The sequence below is a fragment of the Suncus etruscus genome, chromosome 3, assembly GCF_024139225.1.
Source record: "Suncus etruscus isolate mSunEtr1 chromosome 3, mSunEtr1.pri.cur, whole genome shotgun sequence".
Classification (NCBI taxonomy): domain Eukaryota; kingdom Metazoa; phylum Chordata; class Mammalia; order Eulipotyphla; family Soricidae; genus Suncus; species Suncus etruscus.
In genome coordinates this window covers 77182505-77208574 of record NC_064850.1, presented here as the reverse complement: position 1 = coordinate 77208574, position 26070 = coordinate 77182505, and the positions used below count along the sequence as shown (strand labels likewise).

The 26070-nt window shown below is 35.9% G+C and overlaps 1 protein-coding gene across 1 annotated transcript in view; it reads left to right on the top strand.

Moving 5' to 3' along the window:
- The window catches only part of VPS13A (vacuolar protein sorting 13 homolog A), a 260909-nt gene that overhangs the window by 81830 nt on the left and 153009 nt on the right, over positions 1-26070 (top strand). The window contains exons 24-31 of the mRNA XM_049769767.1: positions 6868-6949; positions 10961-11115; positions 11709-11865; positions 21082-21161; positions 23751-23810; positions 24051-24204; positions 25265-25381; positions 25462-25565. Coding sequence (XP_049625724.1) covers positions 6868-6949; positions 10961-11115; positions 11709-11865; positions 21082-21161; positions 23751-23810; positions 24051-24204; positions 25265-25381; positions 25462-25565 — 909 coding nt within the window. The remainder of the gene's footprint in view (positions 1-6867; positions 6950-10960; positions 11116-11708; positions 11866-21081; positions 21162-23750; positions 23811-24050; positions 24205-25264; positions 25382-25461; positions 25566-26070) is intronic.

Here is a 26070-nt window from a genome sequence, read left to right as displayed (position 1 = left end):
CAAAACACTGGAAGGTCACATAGAAAAATGAAATATCAAACAACATAAGCAACAAAGCCTCATTTGGACTTGGCAAAAAAATCTTTTTATATTATTTCCCAGATATTCATGGACTAAAGTCCCCAATAAAAGGGTGCAGAGTGGCTGGATGATCAGGAAACAAATCTAGTCTTAGAGATACATTAAACTCATGATAAATAAATACAAGCTTAGAGTGAATGACTGGAAACCAACCCTATAGTTTAATGAAGGACTGATATAAAGGACATTCATAGTAATTTAGGATCAAATAGCATTTCAGCTAAAAAAGATAACATCAGAATAGACTTTAATACAGGCTAAGTAATTAATAAAGAAGACTTAAATCTCATCACCATTATTTACTGAATGAAGGGGCAGCAAAGTTTTATGAAGTAATTTCTAATAGACTTATGAAAGAGCAATATAGCAATGGTAGCAGAGTAGTAGTGGGAGAACATAATACTACATAGTCATCATTGGAAAGATTAATCAAAACATCAACAAAGAAGTAAGAGCTCTGAGAAAGAAATTGGAGCTGGTCTAATAAAAGAAATTTAAGAAATGAATGAATTACCATATTTTTCTGGCATATAAGATGACTTTTTAACCCATGAAATATTTCTTAAAAGTCAGGGTCATTTTATACACCAGTATATGACATGCTGAAACTTACTCCAACTTCAGGGATGATTGATCCTCCCCCCCCCCCTTACCACAGTATCCCATCCATCTGCCAGGTGTCTTCACTTAGTCCTCTGCTTGTCCTGATTAATCTTTCAGGGCACGCAGAGGAGTTGAGTTACCGAGCGCTGCATCCCATTCAGCTGCCGGCTGTCATCGCTGGCATATGGCTTTTGGGTGCACAGTTCTCTTCAGTTTTTATGGGATACAGTGGAGGCACTCTGTCTCCCCCTAGCTGTTTTGTTAATCACTGCACCCCAGCTAGCTGCTCTTGGAGGAGCACCCTCTCCCTGCTCTCAGTGTAGATCACAATAAAAAAATCACAGTCACTCACTACTAATAACAAATGTAAAATGATGGCACTCCAAAATCTAGCTGTATTAAAGATATACTACTAACCTTTAAGGTTTCTACTCTTTTTCACTTATATTTTTTTAAAATTCCATTTGGTGTGCGTTAAAAGAGAGGTAGTCTTATAAGGTCAATATAGACCAAACTATATTTTAACAGGAAAAGTAGGGTGTCATCTATGCCAGAAAATACAGTACCATGTTTTCCGGCATATAAAATGACTTGAAACGAAAAAAGTCAACCGAAAATCGGGGGTCGTCTTATACACCAAGTATAACCTGAAAAACATTTCGATATGCTGCTAAATGAAAATCGTCTGCATGTTGCCAAGAAACGAATTTTCCAACTCGATCCTGCACCAATCACTGCAAGGCTGCTCGGACCACTTCTCTAACTCAGCCAATCAAAGCAGGCTTTTTACGCATGCAAATTATAAATTGTTCTGTACCCAAATCTACACTGTATAAAGCCTGCTCAGATTGGCCAGATTCAGAGAGGAAGTCTAAAATTAGGGGGTCGTCTTATACGCCCAGTTGTCTTATATGTCGGAAAATATGGTACTCCAAACAGAATAGAATGAAAACTCAAACACCAGGAAAAAAAGAAGCAGCACAAGTAAATGACATAACCTCACAGCTCGAGACACTCCATAACAGACATAAAATGAATTCCAAATTAAGTAAAGCACAAGACATAATAAAAATTGTAGCAGAATCCAATGTAATAGAAGACAACAAATAATAAATAATGTCAGTGAATCTATGAGCTGCTTTTTTGATAGAGCAAACATGATTACTCCTCTTCCTCCTCCTCCTCCTCCTTCTCTTTCTCTTTCTCCTTCTTTTCCTTCTCCTTCTCCTTCTTCTCAGAAATCACCCCTGGCAAGCACAGGGGACCATATGGGATGCTGGGATTTGAACCACTGTCCTTCTGCATGAAAGGCAAATGCCTTACCTCCATACTGTCTCTCCAGTCCCTAAATTTTGTTAATTCATGCAGCTATGTTCTGCCTTTTGATAGGGAACTTTAGTCTACTGATAATTTAGTCCTTATTGATATGAATTGATGTGAATGATATCACCATTTTTCAATTGACTTTAGACAGTTTTTAATAAAATTCTGAGCTCGGTGTTTTTTTTAATGACTGAAATCCAACTACAAACATGTTTGTAATGGTTATGCTTATATAAAATATTATTTAAAAAAAACTGTCACTATGTCTGCTTGCAGTGAGTTTGCACTTACCTTGAAAAAGAGTAAAATTTTAAATGGACCATCAGGAATGCATAGGTAAAAGTTGTTCATTAATGGTTTTCAGTCACACATTATTCCAACACTCATTACCTCACTCACTAGTACACATTTCCAGCCATCAGTGTTCATTTCCAACCTGCCCTCCCACACAATCTGCTTCTATGGTGGACATCTCTCTCTTTCCCTCTCTTTCTTGATCTCTGTCTCTGTCTCTCTCCTTACTTTTAGGCACCGTGGTTGGCAATATTGTTACTGAAGGTATATAATGCATATCACTTTACCTCTTTTCAGCACTCAGTTTTTGACCAGAGTGATAATTTCCAGCTATCATTGTTATAGTTGTCCCTTCATTGCCCTAATTGCACTTCCTTCTCTTAGTAGCAAGCTTCCTACCATAGAATAGTCCTCCTGGCCTTCAACTCTATTATTTTTGGGTATTATTATCATATTATCTTTATTTCATATCCCACAAATGAGTACGATCATTCTGTCTTTCCCTCTCCCTCTGACTCATTTCACTCAGCATTATATTCTTCAGATCTATGTATAAGTAAATTTTATGACTTCATTTTTTGTAGTAGCTATATAGTAGTCTAGTGCGTCGATAAAGCATAGTTTCATTATCTATTCGTCTGTTCTTGGGTGCTTGGGATGTTCCCAGATTTTGGCTATTATGAATAGTGGTACAAATATAGGAGGGCAAAGGCCTTTTCTGCATTGTGTTTTTTGAGTCCCTAGATGTATATTTTCAGGAGTGGTATTGGTGGGTCATATGGGGGCTTAATATCTAGCTTTTTGAGAATATCCATATTGTTTTCCTAAAAGGCTGGACATTTCTACCAGCAGTAAATGATGGTTTCTTTCTCCCCACATCTACACCAGCATTGACTGGTCTTGTTTTGTGATGTCTTGTCTCTGTGCATGAGATGATACCTCCTTGTTGTTTTTATATGCATATATAATGATTAGTGATATGGATTATAAATAAAGATGTATTTCTTGTTTTAAGAAATGTCTTTTCTTCTCCCTGTTATTGGATGGGGTTAGTTTTTTATCTTGCTAAGTTCTGTCAGTATTTTGTATAGCTAAGATATTAACCCCTTATCTGATGGGTATCTGATGGTACACCATTCTGTATAAAGTTATTGTATCCTAGACACAATTTCTTTTGAAGTATAAAAGCTTCTTGGTTTATTTTTCTACTCATTTATTTATCTTTGCTTCCACTTGCTTGGACAGTGGTTTTTCATCCTTGAAGATGCCATTCTCTTGCTTAATTTTATTTGCCATTACCTGATAATGATATAGGGCCTTTTTTTTAATGTGCCTTTTGGCCATTTATATTTCCTTTCTGAGGAAGTTTCTATTTATTCTCCCTATTTTTGATGGGGTTAAATGCTTTTTTTCTCATTAAGCTCTACCCACAGTGCCTTAGGTATCTTAGATATTAACCCCTAGTCATCTGGGTATTGATTGATTTCTCCCAATTCATGGGCAGTCTTTATATCCTAGCCACCATCTCCTTTGAGGTGCAGAAACTTCTTAGTTTAATATAGTTGCCTTTGTTTATCTTTTGCTTTTACTTGCTTGGCCAGTGATATTTCATCCTTTAAGATGCCTTTAGCTTCAATGTTGTGGAGAGTTCTTACATTTTTCTCTATGTACTATGTGGCTTTAGGTCTGATACCAAGGTCTTTAACCCATTTTAATTTTACTTTTGTGCATTGTAATAAAAAGGTCTGTGGGGCTGGAGTGGTGGCTCATGCTGTAAGGCATTTGCCTTGCATGCACTAGCTTAGGATGGATCACAGTTAGATTCCCCGCCATCCCATATGGCTCCCCAGACCAGGAGCAATTTCTGAGTGCATAGCCAGGAGTAACCCCTGAGCTTCACAGAGTGTGCCTGGGAAAAAAAAAAGAGTTCTGAATTCACTTTTTCTTGCAGAACAGATTTCTGAACACCACTTGTTGAAAAGTTTTTTTCTTGCCCCACTTTTATTTCTTGCTTTTTTTTTTATCAAAGATTAACTTATAATATATTGGAGGATCTTTCTCAGGATATTCAAGTCTATTCCATTGATCAGAGTGTTTCTATTCCAACACCATGCTGTTCTATTAAACTCTGTGTGGAAGCCAGAGCAATAGGACAACAGATAAGACAATTGCCTTTCATGTGGCCGATTGTGGTTCAATCCTCGACATCCCATATGGTTCCTGACCCTGCTCAGAGTGATTTAAGTAATCCCTGAGTGCCGCTAGGTCTAGCAAAAAAACAAAACAAAACAAAAAAAAACATAGCAGTGGTGCAAGCGGTAAGGCTTACATATACATACATACATACATACATACATACATACATACATACATACACACATATACATACATGCATTGGAATAACCAGGATAAATTTATATATATATATATACGTACATACAGATCTCCACCCACAAAATGTAATATGCATTATTTTCTAGTATACATAAAACATTCTCCAAAATAGAACCCATACTGGGGTATACCCAGTTAAACATCAGTTTACAGACACACAAATTATATCAATCATTTTTTTTACTGCACAATAGTATGATGAAAAACATACAAGAAGGAGGAGAAATATCTCTAACATTGGAAACTAAAGAAAATGCTTCTAAATAACTGGATCAAAAAGGAATTCACAAGAAAAATTATTTCTTGAAGAATATGGCCCACCAAGTAGCATAGCAGGCACAGTCCCACAATACTAAACACTCAAATCAGTGAGCTAACTACAGACTTGAAAAAATAGAAAAAGAAGAACAAACTAATTCTAAACTAATTCCAATGTCAGTAGGTACAAGGAAATTATTTAAATTAAGGTAGAAATTAATGATATAGAAAATAATAAAATCAGAAGCTGGTTCTTCAAAGGAATAAACAAGATAGATAAACAATTTGTCTACACTCAGAAGGGTGAGAAGAGAAAGAGAAAATACATAAATAGACTAGTAAAGAAAGGGCAGAGATTAACAGAACCATCAGAAATAGAAAAGATAGTAAGAGATGTCTATGAACATCTCTGCACTGCTAAGTTGGAGTACCTACCATGTTTCCTTGAAAATAAGACCTACTTACAGATTTCTTACTGGGTGAAATATAAGGCATCCCCTGAAAATAAGGCTTCCCTAGGCTCTCTCTGAATGAAAATTAATTTACCATAAATTGGTTGCTAGGATTGCCCTGACTGGCTTTTGTATTGACAACTACTGTACTACCATACCATATACAGGTAATGAATTTCCTTTATTTTCATTTAACAATAAATATGTACTGTATTCTCTTCATGAAAAAATAAGACATCCCCTGAAAAACCTAGTGCATCTTTGGGAGCAAAAATTAATATAAGACACTCTTAGTTTTTGGGAAATAGGGTATAAGAAATGGATGCACCATTAGATTCTTCTAATATTCCAAAAGTGAACACAGAGGATGCAGAACATCCGAATAGCCTAATATAAAGCAGGGAATTTAAGTAGTAGTTAAAAATCTAAAGAACAGAGGCTCTGATCCAGACAGGGTAACTGGTGTATTCTAGCAAACCTTCAGGGAAGAATTACTACCAGTATTTTCTCTTAAAAAAAAATCTCTTTTAAAAGAGTAAGGAAGCAGGAATCTTCCCTACTCGTTTCTCTGAACTATGCAACTGCATGAAATAACAAAATCATTGCTATGTGGTTGGAACTAATGGTTATCATACTGAATAATGCAGTCAGAGGGAAAGGCTCAGATTACCATTACCATTCTGTAATGGTCTTTCTCTTGTAGGCTATAAAAATACAAAGTAAGAACAAATTGCCAAAGGCAACAGAAAAATACTGAGCTGGTTCATAAACTGAACTACAAAGCTAGGGTATGACTGAGTGAGAGGGACTTTTGAGATACAGGTGGAAGACAGTAGACACTCCATGGTTGGTTTGGTGTTAAAACCATGTATGCATGAAATATCATAAACTTGATTTACAAAGTGTTTAAATTAAAGATAAAATGACAAGTGTTGAGGTTTTTTATTGTTTTATGAGGTGGTTACTTTAATGAAAACATTGTCTTGAAGTGATATCTTCTATTCATTACCTGGCAGCATTGAGGAAATTTATTACACCTGATACTTTCTAATTCAGACTTTATTTTTTTCTTTATTTTCTTTTGAAGTGTTTGGAGATCAAATCTAGGGCTTCACTTAATATAAGGCAAGTGTTTTGCCATTGACTTCTATATCTTTCTTTGGATTTTTTCTTAGTTAATTAATACTGAAGATTTGGGGGTGGGTGGCTTGGGCCAGATGGTGGTCAAAGCTTGTTTCTGACTCTGCTCAGGAGTAACCCTGGTGTTACTCAGCGGAACATGTGCAGTGTAGGGACTTGAGTTTTGAACTGGGGTCAGCTAGATAAAAGCAAGCACCTTAACTTCCCCTATACTATTTCTCAGCCCTAAAATTCATAGGTTTTAAAAAACCAAATTGCCTTGACTCTTTAAATAAAAGACATTGTGTGTGTGTTGTTTGACAACAAATTATTTTTGTTCCAGATGCAGAGATCCATTTCCTTGGGAACAACACAAAAGCCACAAATGGTACTTCCTCTCTTGGAACTTGCATGTATTGAAGAAGGTAAAATGAATCTGCCTTACAAACTGTTTCTTATTATAAATAAGCTTAAAAAAAAAGTACTCTTAAATCATTTAGAAAACATTAGAAAATAGCAGATATTTGTGTTTTCTGTAATTTTTGACTTATAGGAAACTAAGTTTTTATTAAAGTTATATATTTTTCTCCTTAGAGATGATTTTTGTAGTGGGATTTTTGGTATGTAAAAATTGAATTATATTTAAAAAGTATCAATAGTGTGAGAATTATCTGGATTTATTAATTAAGAGCTCTCATTAAACTTTGTAGTTTATCTAATTTATAATGCACTACGTATATCAAAAATTTTAATAGTAAATTTTTTTACTCTGAGTTAAAAATATTTTTGCATAGTATGTAGTTCTCAGGGCTTGCTTCTGGCAGTGATTGTGGGAGCATATGTGGTTAGGGAAAGATCCTGGGTCAACAGCTTGTAAAGCAAGTTTTTTATATACTGTATAAAGATGTGTATACACTACATACATGATTGGAGTATATATACTGTGTTTGTGTTATCTCATCTTATGGAGTATACACTGAATCTATCATGGAGTTTACACACTGCGCTTATCTGATAGAGTGTATACCCTGTGTAGGAGTTTCATCTGATGGATTGTATATTGTGTTTGTCTCATGGAATGGTCATATGTCTCATCTGATTGTGTACACACTAAGCATGTTCATAATCTAATGGGGTGTATATGTGCATGTGTATGTTGCGAATTTCTGGGTTTTATTCAAAGTATCAGGTAGTTCATATCCTCTGCTTGTGGTGTGCCTGGTAGCTCTGAAACCCTCTGCTTTTAGGCTCTCTCCAGAGTGCTGAGTGTTCTACACAGCAATAAGCATGAATAAATATAATTCACATTGGGGCCTACCATATGCTTTTACCTTTATAGTTTGTAATGAAGTTTGTCTGCTCTTCAAGTTTAGTGAGAACGTCAGTATATTGTTCCATTGACACTGTGATATATGATTCATTGGCTCATTGCATTTGCTGTTGACTTTTCAAAACAGTTTTTAAGTAGACTAATGGTTTTAAAAGGTGATATTGTGCCCAAAAACAAAAGCCTATGCCCAGATGGATTCATGAATGAATTTTCTCAAACCTTTCAAGAGGAACTACTACCAATCCTGGCCAGGCTCTTTCATGAAATTGAAAAAAACGGGTACAGTTCCAAATAGCTTTTATGAAGCCAACATCACCTTGATATCAAAACCAGACAGAGATGCTGCCAAAAAAAATTACAGACCAGTATCCTGATGAACACAGATGCAAAGATCCTCAAAAAAATCCTGACAGTACCTCATCAAGAAGATCATTCACTACGATCAACTAGGTTTCTTCCCAGGAATGTAAGGATGGTTTAACATCCATAAATCTATTGACATAATACACAATATCAACAACAAGAAAAATAAAATTTACATGATCATATTAATAGATGCAGAGAAAGCATTTGATAAGGTCCAACCCCCATTCTTGATAAAAACTATCAGCAAAATGGGAATGAAAGGAACACTTCTCAATATAGTTAAGGTCATCTACCACAAGCCAATGGCAAATATCATTGTCAATGAAAAAAACTAAAAGCCATTCCTCTCAATTCTGGTACAAGACAGGGATGTCCGCTCTCACTACTGCTATTCAACATAGTATTGGAAGTACTTGTAATAGCAATTAGGCAAGAAAAAGATCAAGGGAATCCAGATAGGAAAGGAAGAAGTCAAGCTCTCACTATTTGCAGATGACATGATACTCTACTTAGAAAACCCTAAAGATTCTACCAAAAAGCTTCTAGAGACGATAGATTCATATAGCAAGGTGGCAGGCTTCAAAATTAACACAAAAATATCAATGGCCTTTTTATACACCAATAATGATAGGAAAGAAATGGACATTCAGGAAACAACCCCATTCACATTAGTGCCACACAAACTCAAATATCTTGGAGTCAATTTGACTAAAGATGGGAAGAACCTATACTAAGAAAACTATAAAACACTGCTGCAAAAATTAAGAGAGGACACTGGGAAATGGAAACAGATACCCTGCTCAGGGATTGGTAGGAGTAACATCATTAAAATGGCAATACTCCCCAAAGCATTGTACAGATTTAATGCAATTCCTCTAAAAATACCCATGACATACTTCAAAGAAGTGGATCAAATACTTCTGAAATTCATTTGGAACAATAAACACCCTCAAATAGCTAAAGCACTCCTTGGGGAAAGGAATATGGGAGGCATTACTTTCTCAAAGTTTAAACTGTATTACAAAGCAATAGTTATCAAAACAGCATGGTATTGGAATATAGAGAGACCCTCAGATCAGTGGAATAGGCTTGAGTACTCAGAGAATGTTCCCCAGACATAAAATCGCCTACTTTTTGATAAAGGAGCAAGAAATCCTAAATGGAGCAAGGAAAGCCTCTTCAACAGGTTGTATTGACACATTTGGTTAGCCACTTGCAAAAAAACAAATGCAGACCCTCAACAGCATGTACAAAAGGTTAAATCCAAATGGATTAAAGACCTTGATATCAATCCTGAGACCATAAGGTATATGGAACAACATGTAAGTAAAACACTCCATGACATTGAGACTAAAGGCATGTTTAAGGAGGAAACAGCACTCTCCAAAGAAGTGGAAGCAGAGATAAACAGATGGGAATATATTAAGTTGCACCTCAAAGAAAATAGTGCCCAGGATACAAGAGCCACCAACTGGGTGGGAGAAACTGTTCACCCAATACACATCAGATAAGGGGCTAATATCAAAAATATACAAGACACTGACAGAACTTTACAAGAAAAAAAATCTAGTCTCATCAAAAAATACGGAGTAGAAATGAACAGACACTTTGATAAAGAAGAAATACAAATGGCCAAAAGACACATGAAAAAATGCTCCACATCACTAATCATCAGGGAGATGCAAATCAAAACAACTATTAGGTACCATCTCACGCCACCTAGATTGGCGTACATCACAAAGAATGAGAACAAGCAGTGCTGGCGGGGATGTGGAGAGAAAGGAGCTCTTATTCACTGCTGGTGGGAATGCTGTCAAGTCCAACCTTTATGGAAAGCGATAAGGAGATTCCTCCAAAACCTGGAAATTGAGCTCCCATACGATCCAGCTATAACTCCTAGGATATACCCTAGGAACACAAAAATACAATACAAAAATCCCTTCCTCACACCTATATTCATTGCATCGCAGCACTATTTATGATAGCCAGACTCTGGAAACAATCAAGATGCCCTTCAATAGATGAATGGCTAAAGAAACTGTGGTACATATACACAATGGAATATTATGCAGCCGTCAGGAGAGATGAAGTTATGAAATTTTCCTATACATGTATGTACATGGAATCTATTATGCTGAGTGAAATACGTCAAAGGGAGAAAGACCAGCATAGTCTGACTCATCTATGGTTTTTAAGAAAAATAAAAGATATTTTTGCAATAATCCTCAGAGACAAAGAGAGGAGGGTTGGAAGCTCGAGCTCACTCCATGAAGCTCACACAGAGTGGTGAGTGCAGTTAGAGAAGTAACTACACTGAGAACTATCATAGCAATGTGAGTGAACGAGGGATGAGGAAAGCCTGTCTAGAGTACAGGTGGGGGTGGGGAGGAGGGAGTTTTGGGACATTGGTGGTGGGAATGTTGCAATTGTGAAGGGTGGTGGTCTTTACATGACTGAAACCCAACTACAATCATATTTGTAATTAAGGTGTTTAAATAAAGATATTAATAAAAATAAATAAAAAATAAGAGGTGATATCTATAAGCTGAGAATAGTATTTTTTTATTTTTCAGGCTTTTTTTAAACTATTGAGTATTAATCAAACAAATTTTGTATTCCTTTTCTATTTATTTTTAATCTTTATATTTAGCTTTTGAGATTTTTGTTTTAGTATTCTATTTAAGAAAAATTTTGAAATAATTCCTAAATCATTAGTTTGATGAACTATTTAATGTTTCAGATTCAGAGGAGGAGTTTTATGATGCACCTTCCTTTCCCTTGGATGAGCCTTTTATGCTTCCAACCAGAAAAAAAAGTAATCAACAGAGAAAACTTCCAAAGACAGAATGTTTAAAAAATATGACTCAGTGTAAAATGAGATTTGAAGTGCCAGAGGTAGGTACCATGGTAATATTAATGTGGCATATTTAAATATCTTGTGTCCAGAGTATCATCAGTTCATTGCAAATGGGCATACTTGTTTTAATTTTGTTTAAGCTAAATCCAGATGATGTTGTGTGTTACTCTTTACTTTGAATACTAACTTCGTTGATTAAAAATTAAGTGTTTAGGGGCTGAATAGAAAATACAAAAGGCTCTTGTCTTATATAACAGAACCAGGTTCATTTACTGGGTCCAAATATGGTCCTCTGAACTTGCCAGAAGAGACCCCTGCACACAGAATTAGGAATAAGCCCTGAATATTGCCAAGTCTGGACCTCAAACTAAAACAAAACAAAAAGGAATTATTTAAATTATACATTGTGATTACTATAGCATATATATTATAAAAGGACTTACTGTGTATTTTATAAGATTTCTGTAAGATACATCTCCAAAATTTATGTAATATAAATGTATAAAATAACATAATATAAAATAAGAATAAATATATAATTTTATGTATATCTCATCTAGCATATATATTGCCACTATCCACAAAAACAATGTTTTTCCTTAGATTGATTGTATTTTTCTTTTTCCTGCAGGTTTTGATTCAGTTTTGTCGCTTGGTTGGAGATAGTGATCTGCCTGTGTTAGAACTTGATGTCTTAGGTTTGGGTACTGATATTGAAATTAGAACATATGATTTGAAAGCAAGTGCATTTTTGAAAGAATTCTGCTTAAAATGTCCGGAATACCTGTGTAAGAATTTTATAGAAAATAAATTTTATTGTTTGACGTTATACTAGAGTTTTAATTATAGTTTATTTTACATTAGTACAGTTGCTGTCACTTTCTCAGACAAGTGTCATATTTTGAGTTAGTTTGATAACTTTTATCTGATACTTGGGAATGAGAAGGAATAGAGATAAAATGAAGATTCGTTTTTGTTAAGGAAAAGAGTCATGACCTATTTTTAAATCTATAATACCCAGTACTATATCACTCTTTGTTTCCTGATAATACTCTGACTTTTTATTTTTTTGGTTGGCAAGGGAGCTTGGGATGGACTTCTAGTTTTTGTGGGCCTACCTGGCTCATGTTTGAGTGCAGATGCCCAAGGATGTTGCTTGGACCGGTGGTGCTGGGGATCACTCAGGCAATCCCAAAGTGCTTGGTGACCCTGAACTGCTGGGGATCCTATCTTAAAGGCTATCCCAAAGTGCATGGGGATCTTCATGTGCTGGAGATCCTTTAGGCTACCCTGTTGTGCTCAGAAAGATGTATCCTAACCCCTGCACTGCCTGTCTTCTCCTGCAGTTTAATGCAGAGTTAATGGTTTAAATCTGTTCAACTTAAGTGTCTTAGAATTCTGCAAATCAGAGATATAGCAGATTTCAACAGACAGAAATCAAAATAGAAGTCAAGAGTCTTTTTGGAATCCACTAGGGAAAACCCTATTTCTTCATTTAATCATGTTTGACTGAATTTACTTTCTTAGTTTTAAGCCTGTTCCTTGCTGCCTCTTGCTCCTAATGACTTCATTAGGTTTCTTAACAAAGATTACAAAATTAGCAATGCACTAGAACTTTTCTCATGCTGCCAATACCTAGCCTCCTCTTCTGTCTTTTGTTTACACTCTTAAAAACTAAACTGATTAGGTGAGCACATCTGGACAATCCAGGTTATTTCCTCTCTTTACCTTTACTCTTTTTGCAAATTTCTTTTGCCATATTGTAGTAACTTTCTCAGGTTGGTTGATTGCAGTGAATGGAGGTGGTATCGGGTGTGGCACTTTTCTACAGACCCTGAATGCATTATCTGAGAGTCAGAGTGGATAGTCTATAAATATCCATAGAAAATATTTCTGTTGCTGTATTAAACATTTAAAGAATGGCACTTTTCTTCTTTATCTTTTGCTTTTGGGATGGAACACAGGAGAAATCTCAATAACTAGAATTAATAAAATAAACTCAGTCATTTTTATCAGATCATTTTAAGTATTAATATCATAGTAGAATTTAACTTAAAATGGATTATTATAACAGTTTGATTCTTTACACAGTTGTGAAGATGTTTTAGAGATTTTCTGTTTGTCTACTGTAATTCACATCTGTATAAATTTTCTCATCATCAGTCTCTTAAAAGTGGTACATTAAATATCTACTTTAACACTTGGTACCAAAATTAGTCTCTTAAAAGTGGTACATTAAATATCTACTTTAACACTTGGTACCAAAATCCACAGGTTTCATCTTATTTATATGCACTTTAAGAGTTGTAGAAAAATGATGTTCCCACCAACATATTATGTGTAATAGTTTTATTGTCCTTAAAATTCTTTGTGCCCCATTCTGTTCATCTGTTACTTTATTCTCCCAAACCATGCAATTCTTACTGCTGTTTTTATAGTTTTTCAGGATATTATATAACTGGAATTATATAGTTGAGAGCCTTTAAAAATTCAACTCTTTGAATTAGTAATATGTATTTATATCAACTGCATATATTTTACTTTATTGATGGAGCAGGAGTTTTGGCCACATCCTGTTATGCTTAGGGGTGATTTCTTACTTTATGCTCAGGGATAACCCTTGGTGGGGATCTAGTAACCAGTTTATATGGGGTGTTGGATGTTCAAAATAGTATTTTTCACATATAAGGCAAATATTTTTCTTTTCTCCTGTATAATTTCTATAGCCCTCCCATATCTTTTTAGCACTAAATGATACACCATTGTCTGAATACTGTATACTGTCTATTCATCTATTATATAATTTGATTATGGTGTAAATGATTTATAATTATAAATATGCTTTATAATTCTGTATCTATATGACTATTGAAGGAGACTTTCTTTTTTGGAATCTTATTCCAGGCAAAGGTCTCAGTGAAAACTTCCTTTTATTTTTTTTCCCATTATTAATAGTCTTTATATTTGGGGAAGCAAATTTAGTGTTGAAGGTGGAAGCTCAACTATTGAATATATATATTTTTATTTTATACACTATACTTATTAACCATTAGAAACTTGAGGGGCCCGAGTGTTGACGCAAGCAGTAAGGCGCCTTGCAGGTGCTAGCCTAGGACAGACCACAGTTCAATCCCCAGGCATCCCATATGGTCCCACAAAGTCAGGAGTGATTTCTGAGCACATAGCTAGAAGTAACTACTGAGCATCACTCGCTGTGGCCCAAAAACAAAAACAAAAGAACTTGTTTGAGTATGATGAACTATGATATGATTATCTCTTGAGAAAAGCATTACCATAGCAAGGTAAAGAATTTTGTTTGGCTCTGGCAGTTGAAAAGAAATCAAACCAAGCTGACACCGTTTGCCAGTAAGATGTGTTATACAGAAGATATTATATAATTAATTGTGATTGTTTTTATAGGAGCCAGAAAATGATTTCAGACTATAGAAGATATCAGATTATCACTGTATCTATTCCTATAATATTTTTTCTGTTTTCTTAGAGGAAATGGGAAACTGACTAGATGGTATGTTTTCTTACACATACTATATGCCCATAAATAGTTGTTCAGTGGATCAATAAATATGTGCAAAAGTGGGGACTTTTTTTAAAATTTTTTTAATTATGAGAACAAAGATGCAAAGAAAGAGGACAAGGTAAAGTTAGAGTGGAAGGACAATCACCCATAAACAGAATTTTCAGTAGTCCCATTGCTGATATCTTACGAACTTTCAGCCAAAGAACATTAAGAAAAATAAAACAGAACCCATGTACAATTACTTTGTCCCTCAAGTCCCCAGATTGTAATACATAATATTTCTTAGCAGCACACAAAGCAATCTAAAGACATAAAACTTATGTAACTCCTTAAAAATTGAAGGCAGAGTACTTTTTTACATTTCCATGCACATGCATATTAGTTTAAGTTAACCTCAAAAGTTTAAGTGGGTTGTTTTTCTTAAGGATTAGAGTCAAAGGAGCACAGTAAAAACGGTGTTTGAGTGGCAATTATTGTTTGCATAGGCCCACCAAAATATGAGGGACATGGAAAGGAAAAGCCTTGGCTAGCCTAACCCTGAAGTTTCCTGGCATAAGACCAACTCTAGGCTCCAGGCAAACTAGTTTGTCCAATCCAAGTCATTGTCTGTAGTGCCAATACACTTGTATTTTTCACACAGTCTCTGTTGTTGGTATCATGTTTCTGTATTAAAGATCCTAGAATCTGCATATCCCACATTGCAGTCAGGATGGTGCAGAGTGTCCTCTCGTTTCATCTCACAATTAAAGGGCAATGCAGAGAGCCCTGTCCTGTAAGCAGGTCGTTGTTGTTGTCAAGTCTTCTTAGTGTTAAGGAAAATCTCTTTTGAGCAGGTTGATGTCAGAGCAGTGGTAGGGTCTTCCCTGGTAGAGGATTGCTTCTAGGTGTTGTTATAAAAAACTTTGGATGTTTCGTAGATAGCTTCCCTGATTCATGGGTGAATGGAGGATGCCCATTCTTCTGAGGCCTGTGCCAGGTCATTATATCAATGTGCAGAGTATAAGGTCCCATCGCACTACGAGATTTGTGTGTTCCAATCTCTATTAGTTAAGAACTTATTTATAGTATTTTCCCATTTTAATGTGCCTATGCAAACAAGGAACAATGCCACGTGGCGTTATTGGCGCATATGGGGGCCATAAGAACAAGTCCAACAATCCCCATGACATGGTTCAATCATAAGCATTAAACTGAGGGACTCTTTCACCAAAATTCCTTATTGAACAGCTCACAAAGAGAAGACAAGATAAAAAAGTGGGTAGAATCGTCACTGTAAAAGAATATTTAGAAAGAGTTATAGCTGTTAAAGAAAATACACATAAAATATTCAAAAGACATTTGTGTTCATTTTATGTCTTTTGAAATAGTTGGGGGTTGTTAATTCCAATGCACGACTTTAGTCTGTGATTAGGACTGTGTAGTACTGAAGTTAAAAAGGGTAAATGTGGGGTACTGATGGATGGGGGTGAGAGAGTTAAGGAGTAATAATGAGCTTTGTAGGGGTGTGTGAAAGGGCAGAATCTGTTGGGGCAGGAGGTCAGTCTTGGTGCCTAACAAGTTAAGAACTGAGGTAAAGAGGATTAATTAAGGGGAAGATAACGAATCCGGATTGGGAGATGAGGGAGTAGAAGCGGCTCTGGTGTGGGGGAAGGGAAATATATCAGAGGGGCTATATACATTTTATAGATGAATTGTTTATGGATTAGGCTTGGCAGTCAGAGTGGACCACTGTATACAAAGTCACGTCTACATATACACTGATTTTAGAGATCTGTTTGAATATTATCCTCCAAATCTAGGGCATTCCATTTTTTCCCCTAGAAACAGTCGAGAATTAAGAACATTTTTGGGTGTTGTTAAAAAGTATATATGTCGTGCAGGCGCATTTGCACCCCTGTGCTTTTGAAAATGAATACTAGTAAGAAAAGAACTCCTGAATGGGGTCCAGTATGCATAGGAGAGGAGTTTCTCTCCCTACCCTCTACCAGGGCCCGATTTACCAGGCCTGGCTCTGAAGACCAGTCTGGCATGGGGGGGGGAGGGGTCTCAGTCCAGTGGGAACTTTTTCAAAGTCTAAAATGAGTTTAGCATCTGGAATGAAGTTTGGCTTTGACATTAGTAAATAGGGCCTTAATATTTTTTTATTGAAGTAGTATTTGTAAGACTATAAATGGACATATGTTTTAAGGATACAGTACTACCACATTGTGCCCAAAACTGAATTGCCTGTTTCCTACCACAGTTCATTGACCTCCTCCTTTTACTATCTCAGCCTAGCCATGTCTTCAATTCCTGTGGTCAGTCAGAGGTTTTGTACTTACTGAATATTATCTGTTTACTTCTTTCACATATGAATGAAATTATCCAATATTTGTTTCATTCTCACATTTCACTTGATAGGACTCCTTCCAGTTCTATCTGTATTGTAGAGAAAAGGCTGTAGAGTTCATTTTTTTACGCTGAGGTGTATAGCACTGTGTATATTTTACCTTTTTTTCTTTAAATCCACTTATCCATCATTGGGAATTTTTTTTTCAGATCTTGCCTATTATAAGTAGTTCTGCAGTAACTATAGGAGTGCAAATTTTGAATTTGTAGAACCTTTTTATTGTTGTTCATCAGATACTTAGTAGTGGAATAACTGAACCATATAATAGATTTTAAAATTTATTCTGGCCATGCCCAAGTGTATTCGGAGTTTACTCTTGGCTTTGGAATTAGGGATCATTCTTGGCAGGGCTTGGGGATCATCTGTGGTGCCAGGATAGAACCTGGATCAGGCACATGCAAGGCAAATGCCCTATCTACTATATTATCTCTACTCTTAATGTATATTTGAGAAATATGCATATTATTTTCTGTAAGAACTATAAAGTAACATTCTTACCAATAATGACTTAGAATTCCCTTTTACTCCACACCTTTACTAGAACTTCTAGTTTCTTGTCTTTTTCATTTAGGTTATTATTCAAGATGTGAGGTGATACCTCATTGGCTTTTCCTATGTAGAAATTTCTTTTTACTCCTTTTTTATTTGTAGCTTTTATCATTAACAGGTGTTAAATATTTTCAGAAGCTTTGTGTCTGTTGAAATAATGTTTCAGTCTCTTGTCTTGATGCGGCATTGCTTGATTTTTGTACATGTTAAAGTGTGCTTGCATACCTATAATGAATTGTACTTGGTCAATCTTTCTTTGTTTCTTTGTTTCTTTGTTTCTTTGTTTCTTCCTTCCTTCCTTCCTTCCTTCCTTCCTTCCTTCCTTCCTTCCTTCCTTCCTTCCTTCCTTCCTTCCTTCCTTCCTTCCTTCCTCTTTCTTTCTTTCTTTCTTTCTTTCTTTCTTTCTTTCTTTCTTTCTTTCTTTCTTTCTTTCTTTCTTTCTTTCTTTCTTTCTTTCTTTCTTTCTTTCTTTCTTTCTTTCTTTCTTTCTTTCTTTCTTTCTTTCTTTCCTTCTTTCCTTCTTTCCTTCTTTCCTTCTTTCCTTCTTTCCTTCTTTCCTTCTTTCCTTCTTTCTTTCTTTCTTTCTTTCTTTCTTTCTTTCTTTCTTTCTTTCTTTCTTTCTTTCTTTCTTTCTTTCTTTCTTTCTTTCTTTCTTTCTTTCTTTCTTTCTTTCTTTCTTTCTTTCTTTCTCTTCCTTCCTTCCTGCCTTCTTTCTTTCTTTCTTTCTTTCTTTCTTTCTTTCTTTCTTTCTTTCTTTCTTTCTTTCTTTCTTTCTTTCTTTCTTTCTCTCTCTCTCTCTTTCTTTCTTTCTCTTTTTCTTTCTCTTTCTCTCACTTCTTCCTTCCTTCCTTCCTTCCTTCCTTCCTTCCTTCCTTCCTTCCTTCCTTTCTTTCTTTCTTTCTTTCTTTCTCTCTCTCTCTCTTTCTTTCTTTATTCTTTCTTTCCTTCCTTCCTTCCTTCCTTCCTTCCTTCCTTCCTTCCTTCCTTCTTTCTTTCTTTCTTTCTTTCTCTTTCTTTCTTTCTTTTTCTTTCTCTTTCTTTCTCTCACTTCTTCCTTCCTTCCTTCCTTCCTTCCTTCCTTCCTTCCTTCCTTCCTTCCTTCCTTTCTTCCTTCCTTCCACCCTACTTCCTTTCTTTTTTTCTTTCATTACTTTCTTTTTTTTTGTTTTGTTTTGTTTTTGGTTTTTGGGTCACACCCAGCAGTGCTCAGGGGTTCCTCCTGGCTCTATGCTCAGAAATTGCTCCTGGCAGGCTCGGGGGACCATATGGGATGCCGGGATTCAAACCACTGTCCTTCATGCAAGGCAAACATCTTACCTCCATGCTATCTCTCCGGCCCCTCTTTCATTACTTTCTTCCATTTCTTTCCTTCCCTCCTCCCCCTTCCTTCCCTCCTTCCCTTTCTTCCTTTCTCCCTTCCTTATTTCCTTTCTTTCCTGCCTTTCATCCCTCCTCCTTTTTCTTTTTTCTTCCTTTATTCTTCCTTTCTTCCTTCCCTCCTTCCTTTCATCCATCTTCTTTCTTCCCTCCCTCCCTCCCTCCTTCCTTTTCCTTTCTTCCATTTTCCTTCATCTTTTCCTTCCTTCATAATTTCACTTTTTCTTTCTTTCCTTTTTTCCACACCTGGAAGTGCTCAGGGGTTACTCCTAGTTCAGTACTCAGAATTTATTTCTGGTGGGCGTGGAGAACCATGTAGGGTGTTGGGGATTCTGGGTACAAGGCATATGCCCTCCTTATTTCTCTGGTCCCTAAAATTTTCTTAAAATAGTTCAGATAATTAATGATTGAGATTTAACTTTTGTCTTATGTAAGTACTGCTCCTTAGTTTCCTCATTATTGCTTTTATCCCATATTTTTTGCATACCATGTTTGAATTCAAACTTTTCCCAGAACTTTGTTTTCTCTTTGTTTTCCTTGATTACCCATGGGCTGCTTAGTAGCATATTGTTTAGTTTCTAATTTTTTTTTTTTTTTTTTTTTTTTGGTTTTTGGGCCACACCCGGTAACGCTCAGGGGTTACTCCTGGCTATGTGCTCAGAAGTTGCTCCTGGCTTGGGGGACCATATGGGACACCGGGGGATCGAACCGCGGTCCGTCCAAGGCTAGCGCAGGCAAGGCAGGCACCTTACCTTTAGCGCCACCGCCCGGCCCCTAGTTTCTAATTTTTAAATTTTATTCAGGGGGTGTTTTTTAAGCATTATTATTGCTATTTTTAGTATTATATTATTCTAGCATTTTTCCTGACATTATTGTATTGTTTTTAATTTTAGTATTATCTCTTTTAGCTCTAAAAGATAACTTTGTTATTTTGTTCTCTATAATTTTATTGACATTAATTGTGTGGGAGGGTGGTGTGTTAGTTTGGGGTCACACCAGTGATGTTTAAAGGTTACTCCTGGATCTGCACTCTGGAATCACTCCTGTGGTGCTTGTTGGACCATCTGGAATACCAGGATCTAACACAGGTTGGACACTTGGAAAGCAAGTGTCTGTCTATGTTATTATTTAGGCCCCTGACACTAGTTTTATGTACCAACATGTAGTCTATCAATATTTTCTTTGACATATTTTACATTATTATTTGGTGTTTTTGATGCTAAAACTTAAACTCACTGCTTTAAATGTACAGCAGAAGCAAAACATTTGCTCAGCCATTGAGTTACATTGTCGGTTTAATTGCTGATAAGCTTTTTAATCTGGAAAAATATCTCTGCAATATGTTCATTGTTTTCTTTCATGAGCATTATGATTTGGAAATTTATTCTAATACTTCATGACTAATACCTAATGAGTAAAACAGATTAGACCAGTTCCTAATGACTAAATGCTAATACCTAATGACTATAAATGATTCCTAACTGCTCTAAGTAATTTGATGTATTTAAAAAGAAAAGGTGCAATATATTCATCTTAAACTATTTTTTATTTGTTTTTAGCAGAACTGGTAATGATTGCTTATATGGCACTAAGATTTTATTATATTTTATTTCAGTTTTTGTTATTTTTCAGCTATGCCCAACAATACTCAGGATGGGCTACTCCTGACTCTGTACCAGGAATTACTCCTGCTGTTCTCTGGGGAATCCTATAGGATTATTGAACTGGTTCAGCTGCATTCAAGACAAATGCAATACCTTTGGTGCTATTGTTCTGGCCCATGAGAGTTTATTTTAATGTAAACAATATACAGAAAAGAATCGTTTCTCATCATCTGATCTGCCTTTGAACACTTCGGTTTTTCAGGAAGAGGGAAATTTCCTTTTAAGATATTTTAGTTGGCACAGAGCCAGAAAACTTTTGCATTCTTACATTAATCCTCCTAATCATGGATATCATTGTGTTCAGATAATTGTAGAAAGAAATTATATATTTAGAGTTTCAAGGTGGGGGACTTAATTTTTGATACTCAAAGGTAGAATATAAGACTTAGAATTAATACAAGAAGTTCTTGGCTTTCCCTCATATCTGTAAATATTAATAATCTATATTTCTAAATTATGAAAGAATAATTGTTTAAATTATTTTTAGACAAAAATGAAAAACCTGTCTATTTGATTACAACATTGGATAACACCATGGAAGATCTGTTAACTCTGGAATATGTGAAGGTAAGTTTTTCCTTTTAATTTTCTAAATTATCACACTTAACCAATTTCTACACAATTATCACACTGCTTATGTGGTACATATTCTGCTGAAATATATTAGTCATGTTTTATGAGATATGTTTTATACTGTTCAAATTGTTTTATTATATCTTTATTTAAACACCTTGATTACAAATATGATTGTAGTTGGGTTTCAGTCACCCTTCACCAGTGCAATGCTTCCATCACCAATGTCTCAAATCTCCCTCCTCACCCTCCCCCACCGCCTGTACTCTAGACAGGCTTTCCCCTTCCCCCATTCATTCACATGGTTATGGTAGTTCTCAGTGTAGTTATTTCTCTAACTGCCCTCACCACTCTTTGTGGTGAGCTTCATGTCATAGTTGGACCTTCCAACCGTCCTCTCTTTGTCTTTGAGAATTATTGTAAAAATGTCTTTTATTTTTCTTAAAACCCATATATGAGGGAGACTATGCTGCGTCTATCTCTTTCCCTCTGACTTATTTCACTCAGCATAATAGATTCCATGTACATCCATGTATAGGAAAATTTCATGACTTAATGTCTCCTGATGGCTGCATAGTATTAAATTGTGTATATGTACCACATATTCTTTTTTTATATTAATATCTTTATTTAAACACCTTGATTGTAAATATGATTGTAGTTAGGTTTCAGTCATGTAAAGAACACCTCCCTTCACCGGTGCAACATTGCCACCACCAATGTCCCAAATCTCCCTCCTCCCCACCCCACCCCCACCTCAGTCTTTCCCAATTGGTAATCTCACAGCAAGGGTAGACTCCTTCCACCTGCCTTCACAGAGAAAGGATCTACCTTTCTGCTGGGACACCACAGATAACCGAATTTCACTCACTTAGTCTTTCTTAGCTTTTTGGCTTGGGCACTTCTGAGAGCGATTTTGCTGGGCCCTTCTAGACCCTCTCCGGAGGGGTTCAGGAGACAGAAGAGTAGAGAATCAAGCACAGTGAACAGGCCCCCCAGTGTCTCTCAGTTGTTAATGTCACAGCAGGGGCAGATTCCTCCAGCCTGCATTCACAAAGGATCTGCCTTTCTGCAGGGGCACCTATGAGAGGGTTTTCACTCACTCACTCACTCACTCACTCACTCACTCACTCACTCACTCACTCAGTCTTTCTTGGCTTGGGCACCTCTAGGAGAGCGAATTTGCTGGGCCTTTCTTGGCCCTCTCAGGAGAGGTCAGGATACAGAAGAGTAGAGAAACACGCACAGGCGATAGGTCCCTCAGTCTTCCCAGTTGGTAATTTCACAGCAGAGGCAGATTCCTCCGGCCTGCCTTCACAAAGGATCTCACTGTTCAGTTTTGATTATAATGTGATCTTTTTAATTTCTAAAACTTTGCTGTTTTAACAAAGAAGTGTGGTTCATAGATAGGCTATATAGCAAAAAAGAAGTAACTAAGGTTCATTAGAATTGACCTCAAGTTTTTTTTTTCCCCATCAGGATATCAAAAAGAAATAAAATTAATTTAGGGGGGCCCACCCAGTGACACTCAGGGATTACTCCTGGCTATTTGCTCAGAAATCACTCCGGCTTTGGAGGACCATATGGGATGCCACGCTTTGAACCTAAGTTCGTCCTAGGTCATCCGCATGCAAGGCAAATGCCCTACCGCTGTGCTATCGCTCCAGCTCAAATAAATAAAGTTTTAATATTGTTAGAATTTATTCTGTTGAGGGCCCGGAGAGATAGCACAGCGGTGTTTGCCTTGCGAGCAGTGATCCAGGACCTAAGGTGGTTGGTTCGAATCCCGGTGTCCCATATGGTCCCCCGTGCCTACCAGGAGCTATTTCTGAGCAGACAGCCAGGAGTAACCCCTGAGCACCGCCGGGTGTGGCCCAAAAACCAAAAAAAAAAAAAAAGAATTTATTCTGTTGTATGATGCAAGATTAGACCTTTTCTCTTGGTTTCCTACTGTTGATTTACTTACTTTTCTAGTATCAATATTTTTCTTGATTTATGCCAATGCAGTATCATTAAGAAAATTACATCTGAAAGAAAATTTTATTTAAAACCAGTTTTGCTATTAATAGAGACATTTTATATTTTATTTGTTTATTATTTATCTTTCTGGGAATCCACATAGGACCTCACCCAACTAAATCATGGGCTCTATCACAAAGCCACCTTTTGGGCCCAATATTTTAATTTTATGTTATTTATGCATTCAATAAATTTCATGTTATAACGTTTTCTAGATCTTGATATAATGCAGAATGTATTTGGATATTTGATATGGATAATAAAAATATATGTGGATATTTTGTACTTAAGCACTGGAAAAAGAATCTTATAAAGTTGTTGATTGAAAGTTTGTTCTCCACTGTAGATAATATCTAAGTTTTCTTTTCTGATAATATGAGCAATATTATATGTACCATTCATTCAATACTAGATGTCTACATTTTTGAGGGGCAAGTTATTTGTTTAGGTAATTGTACATATATAAATAACTTGAAAACTATAAATATGTAATGAATAGGATTATTATATAATTGCATAGATACATTTCTCCATAGTCTAATAGATTTTTATTTCTCTAAATAGACTGATGAAAATATACCTCACCTGAAAAAGACCTCTATTGATGCCATGCAACTGATTAAGGTACTAATATCTAAAATAATATAAAAAATATTTTAACTAGAATTAAAAGATCTCAGGATAAATTATAATAAATAAATAGTATAATAGTATAATATTATACTATATAATAGTATAATATTAAATATAATATAATAAAATAAATAGTATAAATTGTAGATCTATATACTACAATGTACAGTAATTTATAGAGAGCAGACAAACATTTATTGATCTATTACTAAAATCACCTTTTTTTTTTAGGTTAATTTTTCCTCTTTGGATATTCATTTACATACCGAAGCACTCCTGAGTACTATAAATTATTTTAACAATGTGTTTATGCAATTGGAGGAAAGAACAGCTTCATTGTATGTTACAGAGACTGAAGATAAAGAAGATGTCATTAAAAAATTATGTATGTTTTTCTAAAACTAACATCAGAATGCTATACCTGGAGATTAAAAAAAAAATTGGCTTTCAGGCTGGAGTGATAATCCAATGGGATAAGGTGCTTGCTTGCCTTGTATGCATTTTATTCAGGCTTCATCCCTCACATCCAAGTGGTCCCTGAACACTGCCAAGGGTGATTTTTAAGTGCGTAGTCTGAGCATTGCCAGGAATAGCCTCAAAGTCAAAAACCAGAAACCACTATCACCAACAACAACAGAAAGGCTTTGGCTGTGCTATGATTAGATTCAAAATTTTCTGACCTAGATTAAAAATCAAGAAAGATTTAATATACCTCACATTAAATTTGAAAACAAAAGGTAAAGGAGGGTAACTGTTAGAAAAGAAAATATGATTTTTTATATAATTTTAATTTTACTTGATTGATTTTTTGTTTGTTTTGGGACCCATACCTGGTGGTGTATGAAGGAAGTTACTGGCTTGTTGTTAAGGGCATGTTCCCAGGCAATGTAGGGATTGTGGCTCTGGAGTTTGAGCCTGGGCTTCCTGCATGCAAGATGTCTAGTCCTATTAGCTGTCTCTTGTCTTTAATATCATTCCTTTCTTTGACGAGCAAATTGTAGAAGTGCTTAATTTGTATTAAGAACCATGTATTTAATTACATCTGAGATTACAAAGACACTAGCAATGTGTAAAAATATTTTTCAGAGTACTTTTTAAGCAGTGAAGACTGAGAATTTATAAATTTATATCTTATTATTTTGTTTGTTTTGTTTGGAGGCCAAGTGATTCACCAGTGGTGCTCAGGGCTTACTCCTAGCTTTGTGTTTATAGACTACTCCTGTGGGGCTCAGGGAACCATGTGTGGTACAAGGAAGGAATCTTCCTTGTCCAAGGCAAGCATGCTACTTGCTATATTATCAGTACGACCTTGAGTTAATATATATTTTTAGAATCCTCTAGCATTAATATTTATTGTACCATGTCTATTACTTTGCAAGTTTAGTAAGATGCTACTAAAGTTTTTCTTATTTTTCACAATATGAATAATTTTCTCTTTTGGGCAGCTTCGAAACTATCCAAGAATGAAGATATTGTTGTCTTGGAAATTTTAGCAGAATTATCATGTTTACAGATCTTTATTGAGGATCAAAAACATAACATTGCTGAAATTAAGATCGAAGGTAATAAATTATCAGACAAACAATTTCAGAAATGTTACATGAAAGACAAGCATTTACTTTGTCATTCTTTCATCCTTTAGGACTGGACTCTGAGGTAGTCATGAGACCTTCCGTAATGGAAATCACTGCAAAGCTGAGAAATATTACTGTTTTGGATTTTGATTCTAGAGCTGTGTACAAAAAGGTATGAATCTGTTTGTATAAATAGTACATATAAGAGAGCAGCTACTGGGGCCGGGCGGTGGCGCTAAAGGTAAGGTGCCTGCCTTGCCTGCGCTAACCTTGGACGGACCGCGGTTCGATCCCCCGGTGTCCCATATGGTCCCCCAAGCCAGGAGCGACTTCTGAGCGCATAGCCAGGAGTAACCCCTGAGCGTCACCGGGTGTGGCCCAAAAACCAAAAAAAAAAAAAAAAAAAAAAAAGAGAGCAGCTACTATGCTGGCCATGGGACACTGACCTTAACCATTATTTCTCATTTCCGAGATGCTCAGAGCCATGCCAACCCCCCTACCCCCAATGAAGAGTAGTGGCCTTGGAAACTTAGTTTGGCTCACATAGAGAGCAATTGGACCTGGGAAATGTGGTACACTACTGGTTATTGTCCCTCCTTTCAGTGTCTTTCAGTGTCTGATTTTAGTGAAGTTGTTTCTTTATTGATTAATCTCAGCCTTTTTAGCATTCTGTGAAT